Below are 14,852 nucleotides of genomic sequence, written 5' to 3' on the forward strand. Positions count from 1 at the left end.
CAAATAAGACAAGTGTGGAAATGGGAAGGAAACAAAAAAACAAACAAAACCCACAAAGAGGGATTGTTCTAATTGTCCACAGCAAGATAAGCTTGGAGGTGGGACTCCTAATCAGAGTTCTTTTTGTTCATAAAGAATTATATCTAACTTCCAATAATTTGGCAGTAACTTAAAAGTGAGGCTCAACTTAGTTTAAATAGAATTGTAAGAAATAAGATCTATGTTTAAAACAGAAAGTTTGTTTTTCTGCTTAAGAAACTGATTATTTTTGCATCCTTAATTATTTTCTTCAGAGAGAATTGCTGGCTGGAAGCTGACAACCGTGGATCTAGCACCATGGCTGTGCTAAGCGTCACTGGCGGGGAAACTCTAGCTGTAGATGCATTGAGAGATTTGTAATTAGGATAACTGAGTGCAGCAAAGCAGTAGGGTAGCACACTGTCAAACAGATGCATAGCTTTTCTCAGAGTATGGCTTTTTTGTTTTATTTTTTCAAGACATGGTTTGTCTGTGTAGCCCGGGCTGTCCTGGAACTCACTCTGTAGACCTGGCTGGCCTTGAATGTGGAGATTCACCTACCTCTGCCTCTCAAGTGCTGAGATTAAAAGTGTGCACCAACACTGCCCAGCTAGGAGTATGATGCTTTAAGCTGGGTTTAAGTGGAATAAATTAGGGTAAACATGTAAGTCAACCATTGCTTACTCTATCCATTAGTAATAATCAGCCATGAAACTTCCATTAATTTAGCTCCTTCTTAGGCAGCACCTTGAGACGGTTTTTACATGGAGAACATGCTAGAAATGTAAAGGAAAATTGTACACCTTTCAGAGCATGTGCATTCTCTTAAAATGTGTTTTCCCCAGGAATATAAATACGGTTTATAAATTGTTTCAGTGTTTAGGCTTCACGTACCTGAAGATGGGGCCAATACACTTGTCTTTAATCATATCCTGTAGAGATGTTTAGTTACAGTTCTTTTATATAGGCTAAGTAGTCTTGTTTAACTTTCACCAAGATAAAATATACTAGTAGAGCCAGTATCATCTGACTTCTAAATATGTTTAGTTGTAATACTTTAAGTTGAGCTATATTTGACATATTTGGTTTTGCTTGCTACAAATGTTCCAACAATTAAAATTTGAAATGTGGTCTAACATAATTTGCTCATATAAGTATCTGTGAGATAAGATATTTGCATTATACTTTTACCTGTGTATAAATAAATATGCCTAGTTTCAGAAGGGAAGTGAGACAGAAAGGGAAAGCATAGAAGGCATGAGCAGCTGTGTGGTTGCTGGAGTCTGGACGTTTGAGCTCACTGTCGAGAGAGAAAAAGGAGAATGTTTACTTTCATCCTGTTTTAGGTTTTAATATAGATATTTTTCTGGAAGAAATTTAAATATGTATTACTTTCTACTACTAAAAATTTGTTTCAATATTCTTCCAAAGTAGTTTACTGAGACTGTTATAAGAAAATACCACTATTTTCTAGCTGGCTTAAACATTTCAGTCAGACCTGTGGCACATGACTTTAATACCAGCACTCTGGAGGCAGAGGCGGGTGGATCTCTTTGAATTCGAAGCCAGACTGGTCTACATGCTGAGTTTCAGTACAGCCAGAGCTACAGTAAGACCCTGTCTCAAAACCAACAAACAAACCAAAACGTTGGTTTTCTTAAGGGTCTGCAGGCCAGAAGAGCAAGACGAAAGTGTTGACTTTTTCCCTCTTCTGTGTCTTTAGGAACAAGTTTTCAACATGCATATTAAAGAACAGGATGGATGTTTTAGGAAGAAATATTTAGAGCAGAGCAGAGAGAGAGAGAGAGAGATCCCAGCGCTTAGGAGTCAGAGGTGGATGTCCAAGTTTGAGGCCAGCCTTTTCTACAGAGTGTGTTCCAGGACAGCCAGAGCTACACAGAGAAACTCTGTCTCAAAAAACAAAAATAAAAACAAAACAAAGTGTGAAAATGTTAGTATGGCTATAAAATTGGAACATAGAAGGTCAGGGGGACCATTGAGAATAAAAGTAAACATATTACAATAGTCTCTAAAGGCCGTGTGACACTATATAGTGTGGTTATTAGTAATATACTGTGTATAATTCACATGGATATTAGTAACTAAATTAGGGATCATTCCAGAATGATTTGTTTTTTTAGAAAGAATTTAATATAAGTACAGTTTTAATCTTTTGTCAAATTCACTACTTTGAAGCAATTTATTCTGGCAATGTTATAAATATTACATATCACTATAAATATGCAATATGCCCCATTGAATTATTTGAGTTTTAAAAATTCATATAAAATTTAAATTATTTGAAAATTTAAATTAACACATGCTACATTTAAAGTTGGTCTGATGAAATTAACTCGTATTTACCTTAATAATATCATCTTTTCAAATTAAAAAAAATTATCACCAAGCATTTAAATTGAGGAATAGTTATAATAAAAATAATTTATTGTAATTTTGAACTATTAGTGAGAAATTGATGAGATGGCTCAGAGTAAAGATGCTTGTATAGACCCCAATGTCCTGAGTTTGAGCCCCAAGAATTAAATAGCAGAAGGAAAGGACCACCTGCTGCAGGCTATCCTGTTTCCCCTACAAAGGCACCGCGTGCACGAGTGTACACACACACACAAGAAATATTAGTGTAATTTCTGTTTAACTATTTTTAAATTGCAGCTTATTATTTTCTATTTGTTTTACACTTTCTGATCTTAGAAACAGATGTGTTATTAATTTGAGTACGTATTAACAACATCTTATGAATGGGTAAACTAAAATACCAACAAGACTAAGTGGTGTTTCAGATTAGATCTTTAACTGAAACTCAAGTCGAGGTGCAAGCTAGCTGTCTTGATACTGTGGCTTCTGGATCCCTAGGTGTGAATAACAAGGAACGCCTCAAATACCCAATCCACTTTGAAAAATCCAGTAACTGTGAATAAATCCTTAAGTGATAATATACTACTTTTTAGTAAGTTTAAGCAAAGTGGAATGCAGTTTTAATAAGATTTGCTCATCCAGCGTTCTTGAACAGATTGTCTCACATTTAGCCAACTACAATTTAGTGTGCATCATTTCTTTCCTGTTCACTCCTGGGCTTGTCGTATGTTTGCATTCTTAGTGTTTGTGTGCCAGGCTGGAAGGTGCAGCACAGCCCTCACACCCGATTCTCTTAGGCGCTCAGCTGGCTGTCAGCTGCAGCACCTCAGTGCCCTTCGTGTGCCCTTGAAACTGCCTTCCTGTGAGGTGATTCAGGATGGCAGAGGCAGAAGCCCCCAGGCTTTGAGGGCTGAAGTTTAAACTTCGCTTTAGCCATGTTCTCTTGGTGAAAGCAATTCAAAGATGAGACCAGATCCGAAGAACTGGCAAACAGCTGCCATGCTTTGTAGGGGAGCAGCAAGTTTTCTGTGGTAAAATTTAATTCATTACAGCTTGTGAGTAAATCTATCATTTATTTTAAGTGATCTTACTGAGCCTTTAAGACTCTTGGTTACATAATTTCATTTTACTCCCAGCAATTCCTATTTCCCACTAAAATGTTTGAGTCCTGTACTATTGCTCATATTCCTGTGTGGTCTGGCAGGCCTTATAATAATTTTACTATAAATATGTTATCTTTATGTGAAATATAAAAACAAGTAAAACCCTGACAGTACTTCTTGGTCATTGTTAGCATAATTAAACAAATGGGTCACTCTTTCTCAAAGCAATGCCTCTTGTCTTGGATCAAGATGGAAAGGTAAATGAAGTTTATTTATTTTTTCCAGAATGCAACTAATGAGCTCACTAAACAGTCATCCAATGTGAAGTCTCTGAAACTGGAACTCCTAGCGAAAGAAGATCACATAAAGGAGATGCATGAAAAGTAGGCTTTCCTATTTCTATCTATTGTATTTGGTGCCACCTAGTGGTTGTCCTGTCTCCTTACTAGTCCACTCCAAAAAACAATGCCAGTGTTTCACAACAGAATTTTACTTTTTAAGATTATGGGTTTTTCTTAGAACACTTGTTATGATTTATTTATTCTTATTTTATGTGTATTGGTGTTTTGTTTGCTTGTGCATCTGTCTGAGGATATCAGATCCCCTAGAACTGGAGCTACAGACAGTTCTGAACTGTCATGTGAATCCAGGTCCTCTGGAAGAGCAAGCAGCAAAGGCTTTTAACCACTGCTCCATCTCTCCAGCCCTTAAGATCATGTCTAAGCCTACATAATATGGAATTTTAAAGACTGCAACATATATCATGGTTGATGGCCATCTGGTAGCTATTTTTAATTCGAGTAAAATATTAGAACTAAAACTAGATTTTACTTAGCATAATTTAAATAAATATAAATTAATGACTTCAAATAAATCTACAATTGTGAGTTCTTAAACTAAGAGATTATATAGATTGGTGCTTGTCTAGAGTTAATTCCTAGGTTTATAAAGCCAAGGTCAAATGTGGAAGTTTTGTTTATTTATAAAATAGCAAGGGTTCCTTTGTATATATCATTTTAAAGGAGTTTAAATACCCTTTCATACTGAGTGAAAGTGTTCCTCTTTCTTTGCATTTGTAACGTTAGTAAAGCTTTCATGCGATGATATGTTTAGATAGAACACACCGTTGATAAATTTCTCATTTGCCTACTTGTAGGCAGAATTATGAGTGAGGCTATACTTAGCATGATATTAATAAATAAATCTTAGACAGAGGATTGATAGCTGAGTGTAGTGGCTTGTACCTATAATTCCAGTGTGAGGAAGACCAAAGCAAGCGGGTTGCCAAAAAGTTGAGACCAGCCTGGGCTACAGTGCGAAGCCCTCTCTCCCCAAGTCCTCCAAATAAAATACATTCTTATTTTTACCTGAAAATTCCTCAGGTTAGAGATCAAAGGCAGTGTTGCTTAGTGGTCACTGTTGAGGAGTCCAGGGGAAAACACTGAGTCCTGGGCCCTTTGTCCACTGGCGCTACACTTGTATCCAATAGTCTTAAATTATGAAGGTCCTCAATATACAGAATAACTCAATATACAGAAATTTATAATAACAGCTATGTATAAAAGGATCTAATTCTTCTTAGCTGTTGTCACTCAGATCCTCAGCATATTACAAGATGAGGAGTAGATTTCACTGAAGTTACCATTTTATAATAATCGCCATCTTAAACTAAACTGACAGGTGAGTTCAATCGCAATTACTGAGTTAAACAGTGTCTAATTTTAGTTCCTTTGCATCTTATAAGATTTTACAATTTTACCCAAATTACAGTATTGTTTCATAACATCGCTAGAATTTTGGGTATCTCTGTCACTTTATTTCTAAGCAATTCAAAAATGTAATTTAAGTATAATCTAAGTTTTTATAAATTATATAAATTATAATGATCTCAGTTAATCATCCTTTTACTATAATGCAAATATGTAATAGTAACATGTTCACAAGCAGATTATGAGTTTTAACAAAACATGATACTTAGGTACTTATTTCAATGCAGTTCTATTTTACTAACATAGTGGCATTAAAATCAGATTTTTAAAACTACCAGTAGGCATGACCATGGATACAGTGTGTCAGGATATTTCTACCCCTGTTAAAGTCTTTTCTCCTCTAGGATATCTCGAATGGAGAGAGATATAACCATGAAAAGACACCTGATTGAGGACTTGAAATTTCGACAGAAAGTAAATTCCGAAAGCAATGAGAGTTTTAATGAAATGTTAGAAAGTCTTGAAAAAAAGGTGCCAGTTTTTTTTTTGTGTTTGCTGACAAATTATTTTTATTGCTTTAATTTTAACATAAATATTCAGTACTAAACAACTATGTAAAATACTTGCAAGATCTATATTGACAGTTAGAACGTTATGCTATTTTTATTTGTTTGAGAATTCAAGACTCCAAAATTCCACACATAATACACACAAAGTCTGCCTGTTTGTGTGCTGTCCTGCAGGAAGACATTTAATTTTTAAAAAAAAAATTCTAGAAATTTTGTTATATATAATGATGTCCTATTTATTATTTTACATTATTTAAACCTGCAGTTTATAAGGAGAAAATCAGGTTAATGCACCAATGTAACTATTATGCCAAATTAGTTTATTTTACTTATAATTGTTTATTTATTAATGCCCTTAAAAACTATATTTTTTCTTTTATACACTTAATTTAGTATACATGAGAGAGGAGGGTTTTTTTAAGGCAGTTATATAATATATGACCCTAAACTAAAAAGGGTTTGTTTAAAATTCTTTTAAATGCTATGCAACGGGCAAAAGCTTTCCATTTTTTATTTCTATTGATGCTTTGCCTGTATGTATGTATGTGTGCCACAAGCATGCCTGGTATCCATGTAGGTCACAGAGGGTGTCAGATCCCCTGGAGCTGAAGTTGACACATGTGGGCCCTGGGGGCTGAAGCTGTGTCATCTGCAAGAGCAACACGGTCTTTCAACCGCGCCCTCTCCAGCCCCCTCACTTCACTCTCCCTTCAGTCATTTCAGGTAGAGCTTATTTAGATGATCATTTCTTTAGTGGCATTAAATTCCAAGTGAAAACATTTCTTCTGTTGTTCTTTGAGCTGTGTAAAGAAAGTTGCTACTATTCTATTATACATATCATGCATTTTATGACATTTTAGTTTGGTTATTGACTCAAGAATTGTTAGTTTCTTCATAACAGGAATGCTACTACAAGTAGGCCACTTGAATTTGATAAAATTGTTGAGACAGTGAATACAATTGGACTCATTCAGTTTCTGAGGAAGCAATACACGGTACTACTCTAACACATTTACTAACAGTAATTACCTCTCCACTTGTACTGCAGGTGAAGACATTAACTGAAGAATGTTCCAACAAGAAAATATCAGTTGATTCCCTAAAACAAAGACTTAATGTTGCTATGAAGGAGAAGTCACAATATGAACAGATGTATCAGAAAACTAAAGAGGAGTTAGATAAAAAGGTATGCTTTTGCACATTCAGGAGGAGATTCAAATACAGGGAACAATTCTCATTTTCAATGCTGTCATCCCTTTTCTCCCTAAATCACATGAACTGCTGATAACACCACATAATTATAGACAGTATTATATCACTACGTGAGACACCACCAGACTTTGTTTTTACGTTAATGATTGTGCTTTATTAGCAAAGTAAAGAAAAACAAGGATTACCTTTACCCCAAATAAAAGTAATTTGCAAGTATAGAATAATGAAACCTTTTTCTTGTGTGAGCTGTATAACTTGTGTTCCTACTATGTTTATGAAATATTTTTCTATTTTGTGAATGTCACCTGTTGCAGGAACTTAAGCTGAGTCTCCTCATCTCAAAAATAAATGAAACAGAAACAGCAATGGCACAGATTGAGACAGCAGCATCAGAACAGCTCCAAAGCTTAGCCCTGCAGAGCGAACAGGTCCTGGAAGGTGCGCAGAAGCAACTGCTGGCAGCCAATGAAAAACTAGAAGAGTTCACCACCTTTGTGAAGGTTTGAGTCATTGATGCCTTACTCACCTGCACTTACTTCAGGCAGAGGCCTTGTCCTCCTCCTGAGGATTTGGCAGAAACATCAAGTTCCTTGCTTTTAGTAGTGGTGATGTTATTGTTTAGAATGACCTCAATATATATAGCTATATATATACAGCTCAGCTGAGCTCAATCTGCAGATTCTCTTGCCTCTACCCCATGAGCATTACAGGTATGCTCCTGGCTTTCTTCATGCTTCACAAATCCACAAAACCTTTCCTCCTACTTCATAGGCACAATGTTCAAAATTTCTCTGTAACAGAATTTATGGTTTGTTTTAAATTATTCACCCCATTGTTAATATTTCTTTCTTAGTTTAATAATGAAATTATAGTAATCAAGTAATAAAGATAGATTTGAAATGAATTAAGTCATTTCCATCCTGTTTAAAAATCACCCAAGCAAGGACAAAGATACTTTCGTGTTCAGTTAAGCCAGAGAAACAGCAAAAACAGGAGAACATAAAGGCCACTGAAATGTCTGCACACACGTGCTGGCCCAGTTGTATTATCTAGATGCTACCTAAACTCTGAAGAAACCCAGAAAGATTTATGAATTGGCTGCACAAACAACCTACTAAGTGGTGATTGCTGGAGGAAGGGAAGATGCATTGAGCACCCTTCCTCCCTTACCTGTAGCAGCTGAGGAGATGTTCTGGATTCAGAACCAGCAGTCCTTGAGGCCAGAGAGCCTGTGATGGTTCTGTCCTCTTTAATCCCCTGTGCAGTGTCCATAACTCCATTCAGTGCCTTTTATTGTTGTCATGTAGTTAGTAAGCATCTATCACTGCTAGCTAAACCATGGTGATGTCCTTAGTAGCAGGAACAATGTCTTATTAATCTCCACAGCATGTACTGTAGTATCGCGAAAAGAACAGGCATGTAATAATGATCACTAAATTAAGTTTGCACTGGAAATGTGCAATCTTTATGGTAGTCCTCCTGACCTTCAGTGTTGTCTCTGAAATGATTTGCAGTGGGAAAGAAAGCTGTTCTTCCTCCCACCCCCAACCACATTTCACTCTCTTTTTGAGTCCTTGTTGAGCAAGGGCTCCTTCTCCTCCTCTCCCTGCAGATGGCATGAAAGGCAGCATCCGAGAATGCAGAAGCAGGGCTGAAAGGGAACACTGAAGGCAGTCATATTGCCTCAGTAGGTGTGCATTTTCCACTTGTGAACTCTTCATAGAATGAAATTTTAAATGACTTTCTATAATGTTATATTACCATTCACTTCCTTCTTTGCCATGACCCACCATATTTTGAATCACTCATTTGCACCTCACTCTTTTGGCTGGAGAGATGGCACAGTGGTTAAGAGAACTTGCTGCCCTTTGCAGAGGATCTAAATGCAGTTCCCAGCACCCGCACTGAGCTGCCCATAGCTGCCTCCAACTCCAGCTACTCAAGGACATACTGATCCTTAAAGGTGACATACTGGTCCTTTTGTACTAACTGACAATGATGTAACTGATAAATGAATTTGAGATTGTTAACAGATCCATGGATTTTTAATTTGAATAACATCTTAAAGAATATAATATAGGCTAGGCATATTGATGCCTTTAATCCTAGCACTCCGGAGGCACAGGTAAGAGGCTCTCTATTAAGTATAAGGTCAGTCTGGTCTACATAGGGTCCAGACCAGCCTGGCTACACGGTGATAGCCTATCTCAACAGAGGGTGTCATATAGCCCATGTGCAGTATTCTTTCAGAATTGTTACACTTGATTTAAGACACTTAGTATTTAGATCACCAACTTCACAATCATGTGATCTCTTGTGCTTAAACAAAATACACAATATTGGCCCTGAATCCACTGAATCATGGTCCCAATTGGTAGAACCTCAAATCTGCATTTGACAGATTAAGTGAATAGGACAAAGGTTTTAAATGGGAGCTAGAGAGATAGCTCAACAGTCAAGAGCACTAGTCTTATCAGCAGAGGGCATAAACTCAGTTCCAGGTACCCACGAGGAGGTTCATAACTGTCTGTAAATCAAGTTCCAAGGGATCTGAAGTCATCTTCTGGCCTCCAAGGGCACCAGGCACATCTGTGGTACACAGACTTTTGTGCAGAAAGTTATAGAAGCATTGCCTTCTGCTTAACCACTGACAAAACCATATCTGTTTATCATTTAAAACTTAAAAATTCCCAATTTCCAATGGTTAATTTGAAATTTGTTTTAATTGCATTTTATGATGGTGTGTGCTTGATACTAACATCATGTCTCTTTTTAAGTTTTATTAATCAAAGGCTACCAGCAGGCAAATACAGAAGTATTGGTCAAGACTGGGAAGTTGGGTCTTAATTAAGGGGGACCAGCCTCTTCTCATCTTTACACAGGTGACTTAGGACTTGAAAGAGTTGCTCAGGGGCCACCAACTCAGATATCTCACCATTGTGACTTCCCACTCTTCTGTGTTAGCTGTATTACATCTAAACTATCTTGTTATCAGTTTTAGACATTTTATAACTGAACATTATCCTGCATCTGTACTCTACTCTTTCTCACTGTTTTCCAACTTCTACCCATATTGATTTTGTTACTGACATTTCTTAAAGTCTACATCCCCCCAGAAGGACCTGCTATCTTTGTATCCCCTTTCAGAGTTAGTTAGGACCTTCTTCTGTATGGATCTTTCCTATAATCTTGTATCCAAGAGGACAGAGTTCACCTCTGCTCCATACTAGCGTTGTGATCTCAGGAAACTGATCTACTTCTCTGTTCCTTAAGTTTCCCTCTCCATAAGATTATAATAATAGAGCATACACGGGGTTAGGGTTTGAATAAATCATAGCTAAAAGTTCATAATGGTGCTTGACAAACCAAAACTGCTCTGTAAGCACGAACTATTATTACTGATAGCAATGGTAGGAGAATAGTTAGCTTCCAATATGTTATGGTGTGTACAGTTAAAATCTAATTATAAACTTTTTCAATTGTGTTTTGTTTCAGGTATATTATATAGCCACCTTGGGAGCAGGGACATTATCAATAATTTCTTTATAGTACTGTCAGCCAATAAGGCTCATTACTTTCTTGAGGAATTGATCAGACAGACACACATATACATGGTGCCAGGATTATAGCCACTTTTCCTGTTAAAACTGTAAAGGCAAGAGCTATTCATAACTATATATAGTTCTTATGTAGATCATAATCACAATGCATTCTGCACAAAGCTTGTTAGTATCATGTACACTAAACTACTTAATAAATATTATCAGTAGTTTTAATAGTACTAATGTTTGTTCTGGTCCTGTTGTGGAATCTGTGTTCCCTTTAGTCTTTTCGTTTATTTGTAGGGCACAACCAGATTATGGGAGAGGTGGAGTGGCCATCTGCTCTAGATCTAGTCTTGAATATGGAATTTTGCCCTGGGGTGAAATCAAGTGCTTTGAGCATCTGGGCTGGATATGTGTGGCAGAGCTGAGGCTTTGAATTCTCCTAATAACTGGATAAAACACACGAGGGAAATTTCTAGAAGTATTTGCTCAGTTTGAGTCAGCCTTGATATATAGGCTTGTTAATGTGCTCATATGTGAGAGTCATATGCCAAGCACCATTTTCTCAGCTTTTGTTGTCGTTAACTAAAAGTATATACCAGCAAAGAGCAGTCTTAGCTGGAGAGTGGGCATGCTTTCATTATCAGTGTGTGCTTCTGTTTGGGAAGATTCAGTAGGTGCTCAGTGCGTATGCACTTCTTCTTTAGTGTGCTCATTTGTTGAACATTCCAAATTTACATTTATATTTGCAATGCTTAATACTTAGGCACTGATATCTTCTCTTAATTATGAGTGTTAAACACTTCTGTAATAAAGTTCACCCCAAATTCACACTTAATCTTTGTCTCACTGTAGGATAATTAGAGCTTTGAAAAGGAAAAGTTCTTATTATGAATATATTAACAGGTGAACTTGAAACTATACAAAGTATACCTCAGTAAAGCTGTTTACATACTGTTGAGACACAGGTACATTTCTGAATTTCTTGTCAACCTAGCAGCGCCTTGGGATTCTCCTAGAGAAGAAGGCCAATCACCTGACACATCCCCCACCTTAGGCTGCCAGAACCAGGATTTCAAGCCTCTTCACCAATTTTCAAAAAGCTGCTTTAAATGCATTATTTCTTCAGGAAACCATGATAAGGATGGTGGCTCTGGTGTCTCCAAGTGGCCCTGCCCCACACTGAATTTCACTGGAAGGAAAGTGCAGTCAGTCATCAGTACAGGGCAGCTCAAGAGCGTATGTTGTCGGCTAATCCAGTCAAGGCTCGTGGGGAAGAAAGACTAGAAAACATTAAGAAAATAAAGCCAGAGAGCTAGATATACTAAGAGCGCACTATAATAGTTTGCTACTTTCTGAACATACAGTGCATCGTCATAACTGAAAACAGACTAGCTGGAAGTGGACATGTCTGTCCAAGGAAGTGTTCTCAATTTGAAAATGTCCTCTGATGCTGGGACAATTGGTGAGCATCATGAAGGACAAGGAAGTACTTCATATTGCTAATATGGCTAATTTTCAAATAGGAAAGTGATCCTAACATGTTCCTAACAACATAGTAAGCAAAACTTGAAGGAAGTGTGGAAATACACAAAGAAATTGATGAGATCCTAGTAAACCCTGCTTTCCCAGAGTGTGTTTGTTCTATAGTATACTCAAGAATGAGTAATTCAAAATAGACAAAATATAAAGATGCTTTCTTTTCAAATTATCTACAGCATTCTCAAATGCTGTTTTACATCTTCACTCAACAAATTCATTAAAGCAAAAATTATTTTCACTATCTACCATGAATATAGTATATATAATTATGATTTAACAAAATAGTGTTAAATATATCTCTACCTAAATATATCTACCTAAAAATTTTCAAAGTCTGTGATTTAGGACTAAGGTGGCCCTAAAACTTTTATTTTCTAAGATAGTTTCAAACAGAAGTGTGAGAATATGAAAATTAATATTGAATATAAGATGCTAGAAAAGGAAGACAAAGGAATTAGAACTAGGGAGTTATATTACTTTTCTTGTTGCTTCAACAAGATGCCTGACAGAAGCAGCTTAGGGGAGGAAGGAAGGATCTACTTTGGTTTCCAGGCTGGGAGTAGTTCCATCTTAAGTGTTTTGAAGTACCACCATGCTGCTTTCCATAGTAGCTGTACAGGTTTAAATTCCTGCGTTTCCCCATGCCCTGCTAACATTTGATGAGAGCCCTTTAAACTATAAACTGAAAAGTTTTCATTTGCATTTCACTGATAGCTAAAGATGTTGTATATGTTTTTAAATTATTTATCTTGGTAATCTGTATTTGTATTTCTTCTTTTGAGAACTGTTTGTTCAGTTCATTAGCTCAGTTATGGTTGGATGATCAATTATTTTTTTGTGTTGTTAAGCTTGTTTTGTTTGCCTATCTGTGAGTTAAGGACACATGTTTATCACCTTTTGTTAGGGGTTATACTAGTTTATATATGAATGAGTGTAGATTCCCCTCCCTAACCATGACTTCACCAGCACTGAGTATTAAGCCAGGTTTCCAGTACCAGTCATGGTTTATCTCTTGTTAATTGGTACGTGTGCCACATCTGTACCATAGGGTTCCTGTGCTATGCTGATTGCTGGAGTAGTTCACAGACATCATAGCTGGGCAGGACTGTTGGGTGGCTCATTCCGTTGGAAGCTTACATAGCCCCTTCTGGTACCATGCAAGCCTGTCCTCAGGGAGAAGGCATTTAGTTCAATGTCAGATCAGGGGTCTCTGTCCCTGTTTCTAAAGTATATGGTGTCTTTAGCAGGAGGGACTTACTTTCCACCTTTGGGGGATAACCAATGGCAACGGTAATAGGCTGTATGTTCTGGAAGTCTTTTGGACAGCTCTGACCAACAACTCAAAAGAGGGTTCCTTATGGTTAGTATTGAAATTTTGTTGCTATTGTCGTTAGGTGGTCTTGCTCTTAAGGAAAGAAATACTGTCAGCCTGTGTATATTTATACCCAGAATTATATGTATTGTGTGTGTGTGTGTCTAATATTTACAACCCCACCCATCTACAGAAAAGCCTGACTGAGAGACCCTATAATGACCTGACCAAACACAGAGTAAAGTCAGAATCTTTGTCCCTATAGAAAACAAAGCTGTGACTCCATCTATCCAAGTGTGGAGCATTTGAGATTGCCTGATTATGGGACCAGTACAACCTCACTTGAATGCAAAATCTACCCACCAACAACATGTGACCAGAGAGTGTAACCTTGCTCTTTCAAATCAGAAGCCAGCCCTATATTTCAAGCCTAACCTGTATATTAGAAGTCTAACCATTGGAACTACATGGCCAAGGAACAAGGCCTGTAGCTTAGAATTAACAGCAGTCAGTATCCCAGCGAGTGACCATGTCTGAATGCAAAACCCATCCAGCAGCCCTCCCTGACCCCAAAGAATGTGTAGCATCATTACCAAACTAAGAGATGCTGACAGCAAGCACCCCACACACTGGTGCCAATGCATGCCTGTCTGGATTGATTGGTTAATGTTTTTCTTTACAAAAGCAATCCGTGAAGTCTAAGTGGTTTCTTCCTAAAACATGAAAACACTAAAGGAACTGACAGGGTCGTGAGAAGTCGGGAGACATGATGCAGTCCGACTGACTAATGAAGGCCCACCCACCTGACTTAACAAAGAGACACCTACCAGCAGAGGAGCAATTCAGATAAGTTCTCTCAGATAAATGAAGGAAGTACAAGATAACATGACAGGGAACAGATGAAATTAGGAATCCTACAGTGGCAACAATGTATTCAGAAAATGTAAATATTGAAGAGGAAATTAATCTGTGTTATTCATATTCTTTCCTTTTAATATATGATTTTCAAATTTAAAAATTTTCCAAAATGGAATATATTATTATTTCTATATGAACAGTGTTTATAAAGACAAAATATCAGGGCTGGGAAATGGTTGAGTGGGTAAGAGTGCTTGTTCTGAAAGCGTGAGGCTCTTGGCTGTAATCTCCAGCACCCGTTAGTAGTGGCCCATGCTGTACATTGAGGGCCAGCAAACAGGCAAGTCCCTTAGCTCACCTTACAGAGCCTACCAGAAATGGTGAGCTTCTGATTCAGTGGAAGACAATGGTTCAAGGCAATAGGACAGCAATAAAGACATCTGGAGTCATGTTCTGACCTCTGCATGCATGTACACAGACAGACACATTCTCATACACATGTGCTTGTACCACATACAACACATGTATTGGTATATGTCTATTGCTGTATGTATATATTGGAGTGTATGTGCACGCATACATGTGTGTGTGTGCATGTGTGCATGTTT

General features: G+C 37.3%; 1 protein-coding gene across 4 annotated transcripts in view; it reads left to right on the forward strand.

The window, feature by feature from the left end:
* The window catches only part of Cntln (centlein), a 248,432-nt gene that overhangs the window by 212,174 nt on the left and 21,406 nt on the right, over window positions 1-14,852 (forward strand). For 3 of the 4 annotated variants that reach the window (XM_075945719.1, XM_075945716.1, XM_075945718.1), the window contains 4 exons: window positions 3,783-3,880; window positions 5,611-5,737; window positions 6,824-6,961; window positions 7,302-7,487. In XM_075945719.1, coding sequence (XP_075801834.1) covers window positions 3,783-3,880; window positions 5,611-5,737; window positions 6,824-6,961; window positions 7,302-7,487 — 549 coding nt within the window. Of the gene's footprint in view, window positions 1-3,782; window positions 3,881-5,610; window positions 5,738-6,823; window positions 6,962-7,301; window positions 7,488-14,852 lie in introns of those variants that run through there. The other variant, XM_075945720.1, reaches the window with a different exon arrangement.

Source organism: Microtus pennsylvanicus, chromosome 13 (assembly GCF_037038515.1).
Source record: "Microtus pennsylvanicus isolate mMicPen1 chromosome 13, mMicPen1.hap1, whole genome shotgun sequence".
Classification (NCBI taxonomy): domain Eukaryota; kingdom Metazoa; phylum Chordata; class Mammalia; order Rodentia; family Cricetidae; genus Microtus; species Microtus pennsylvanicus.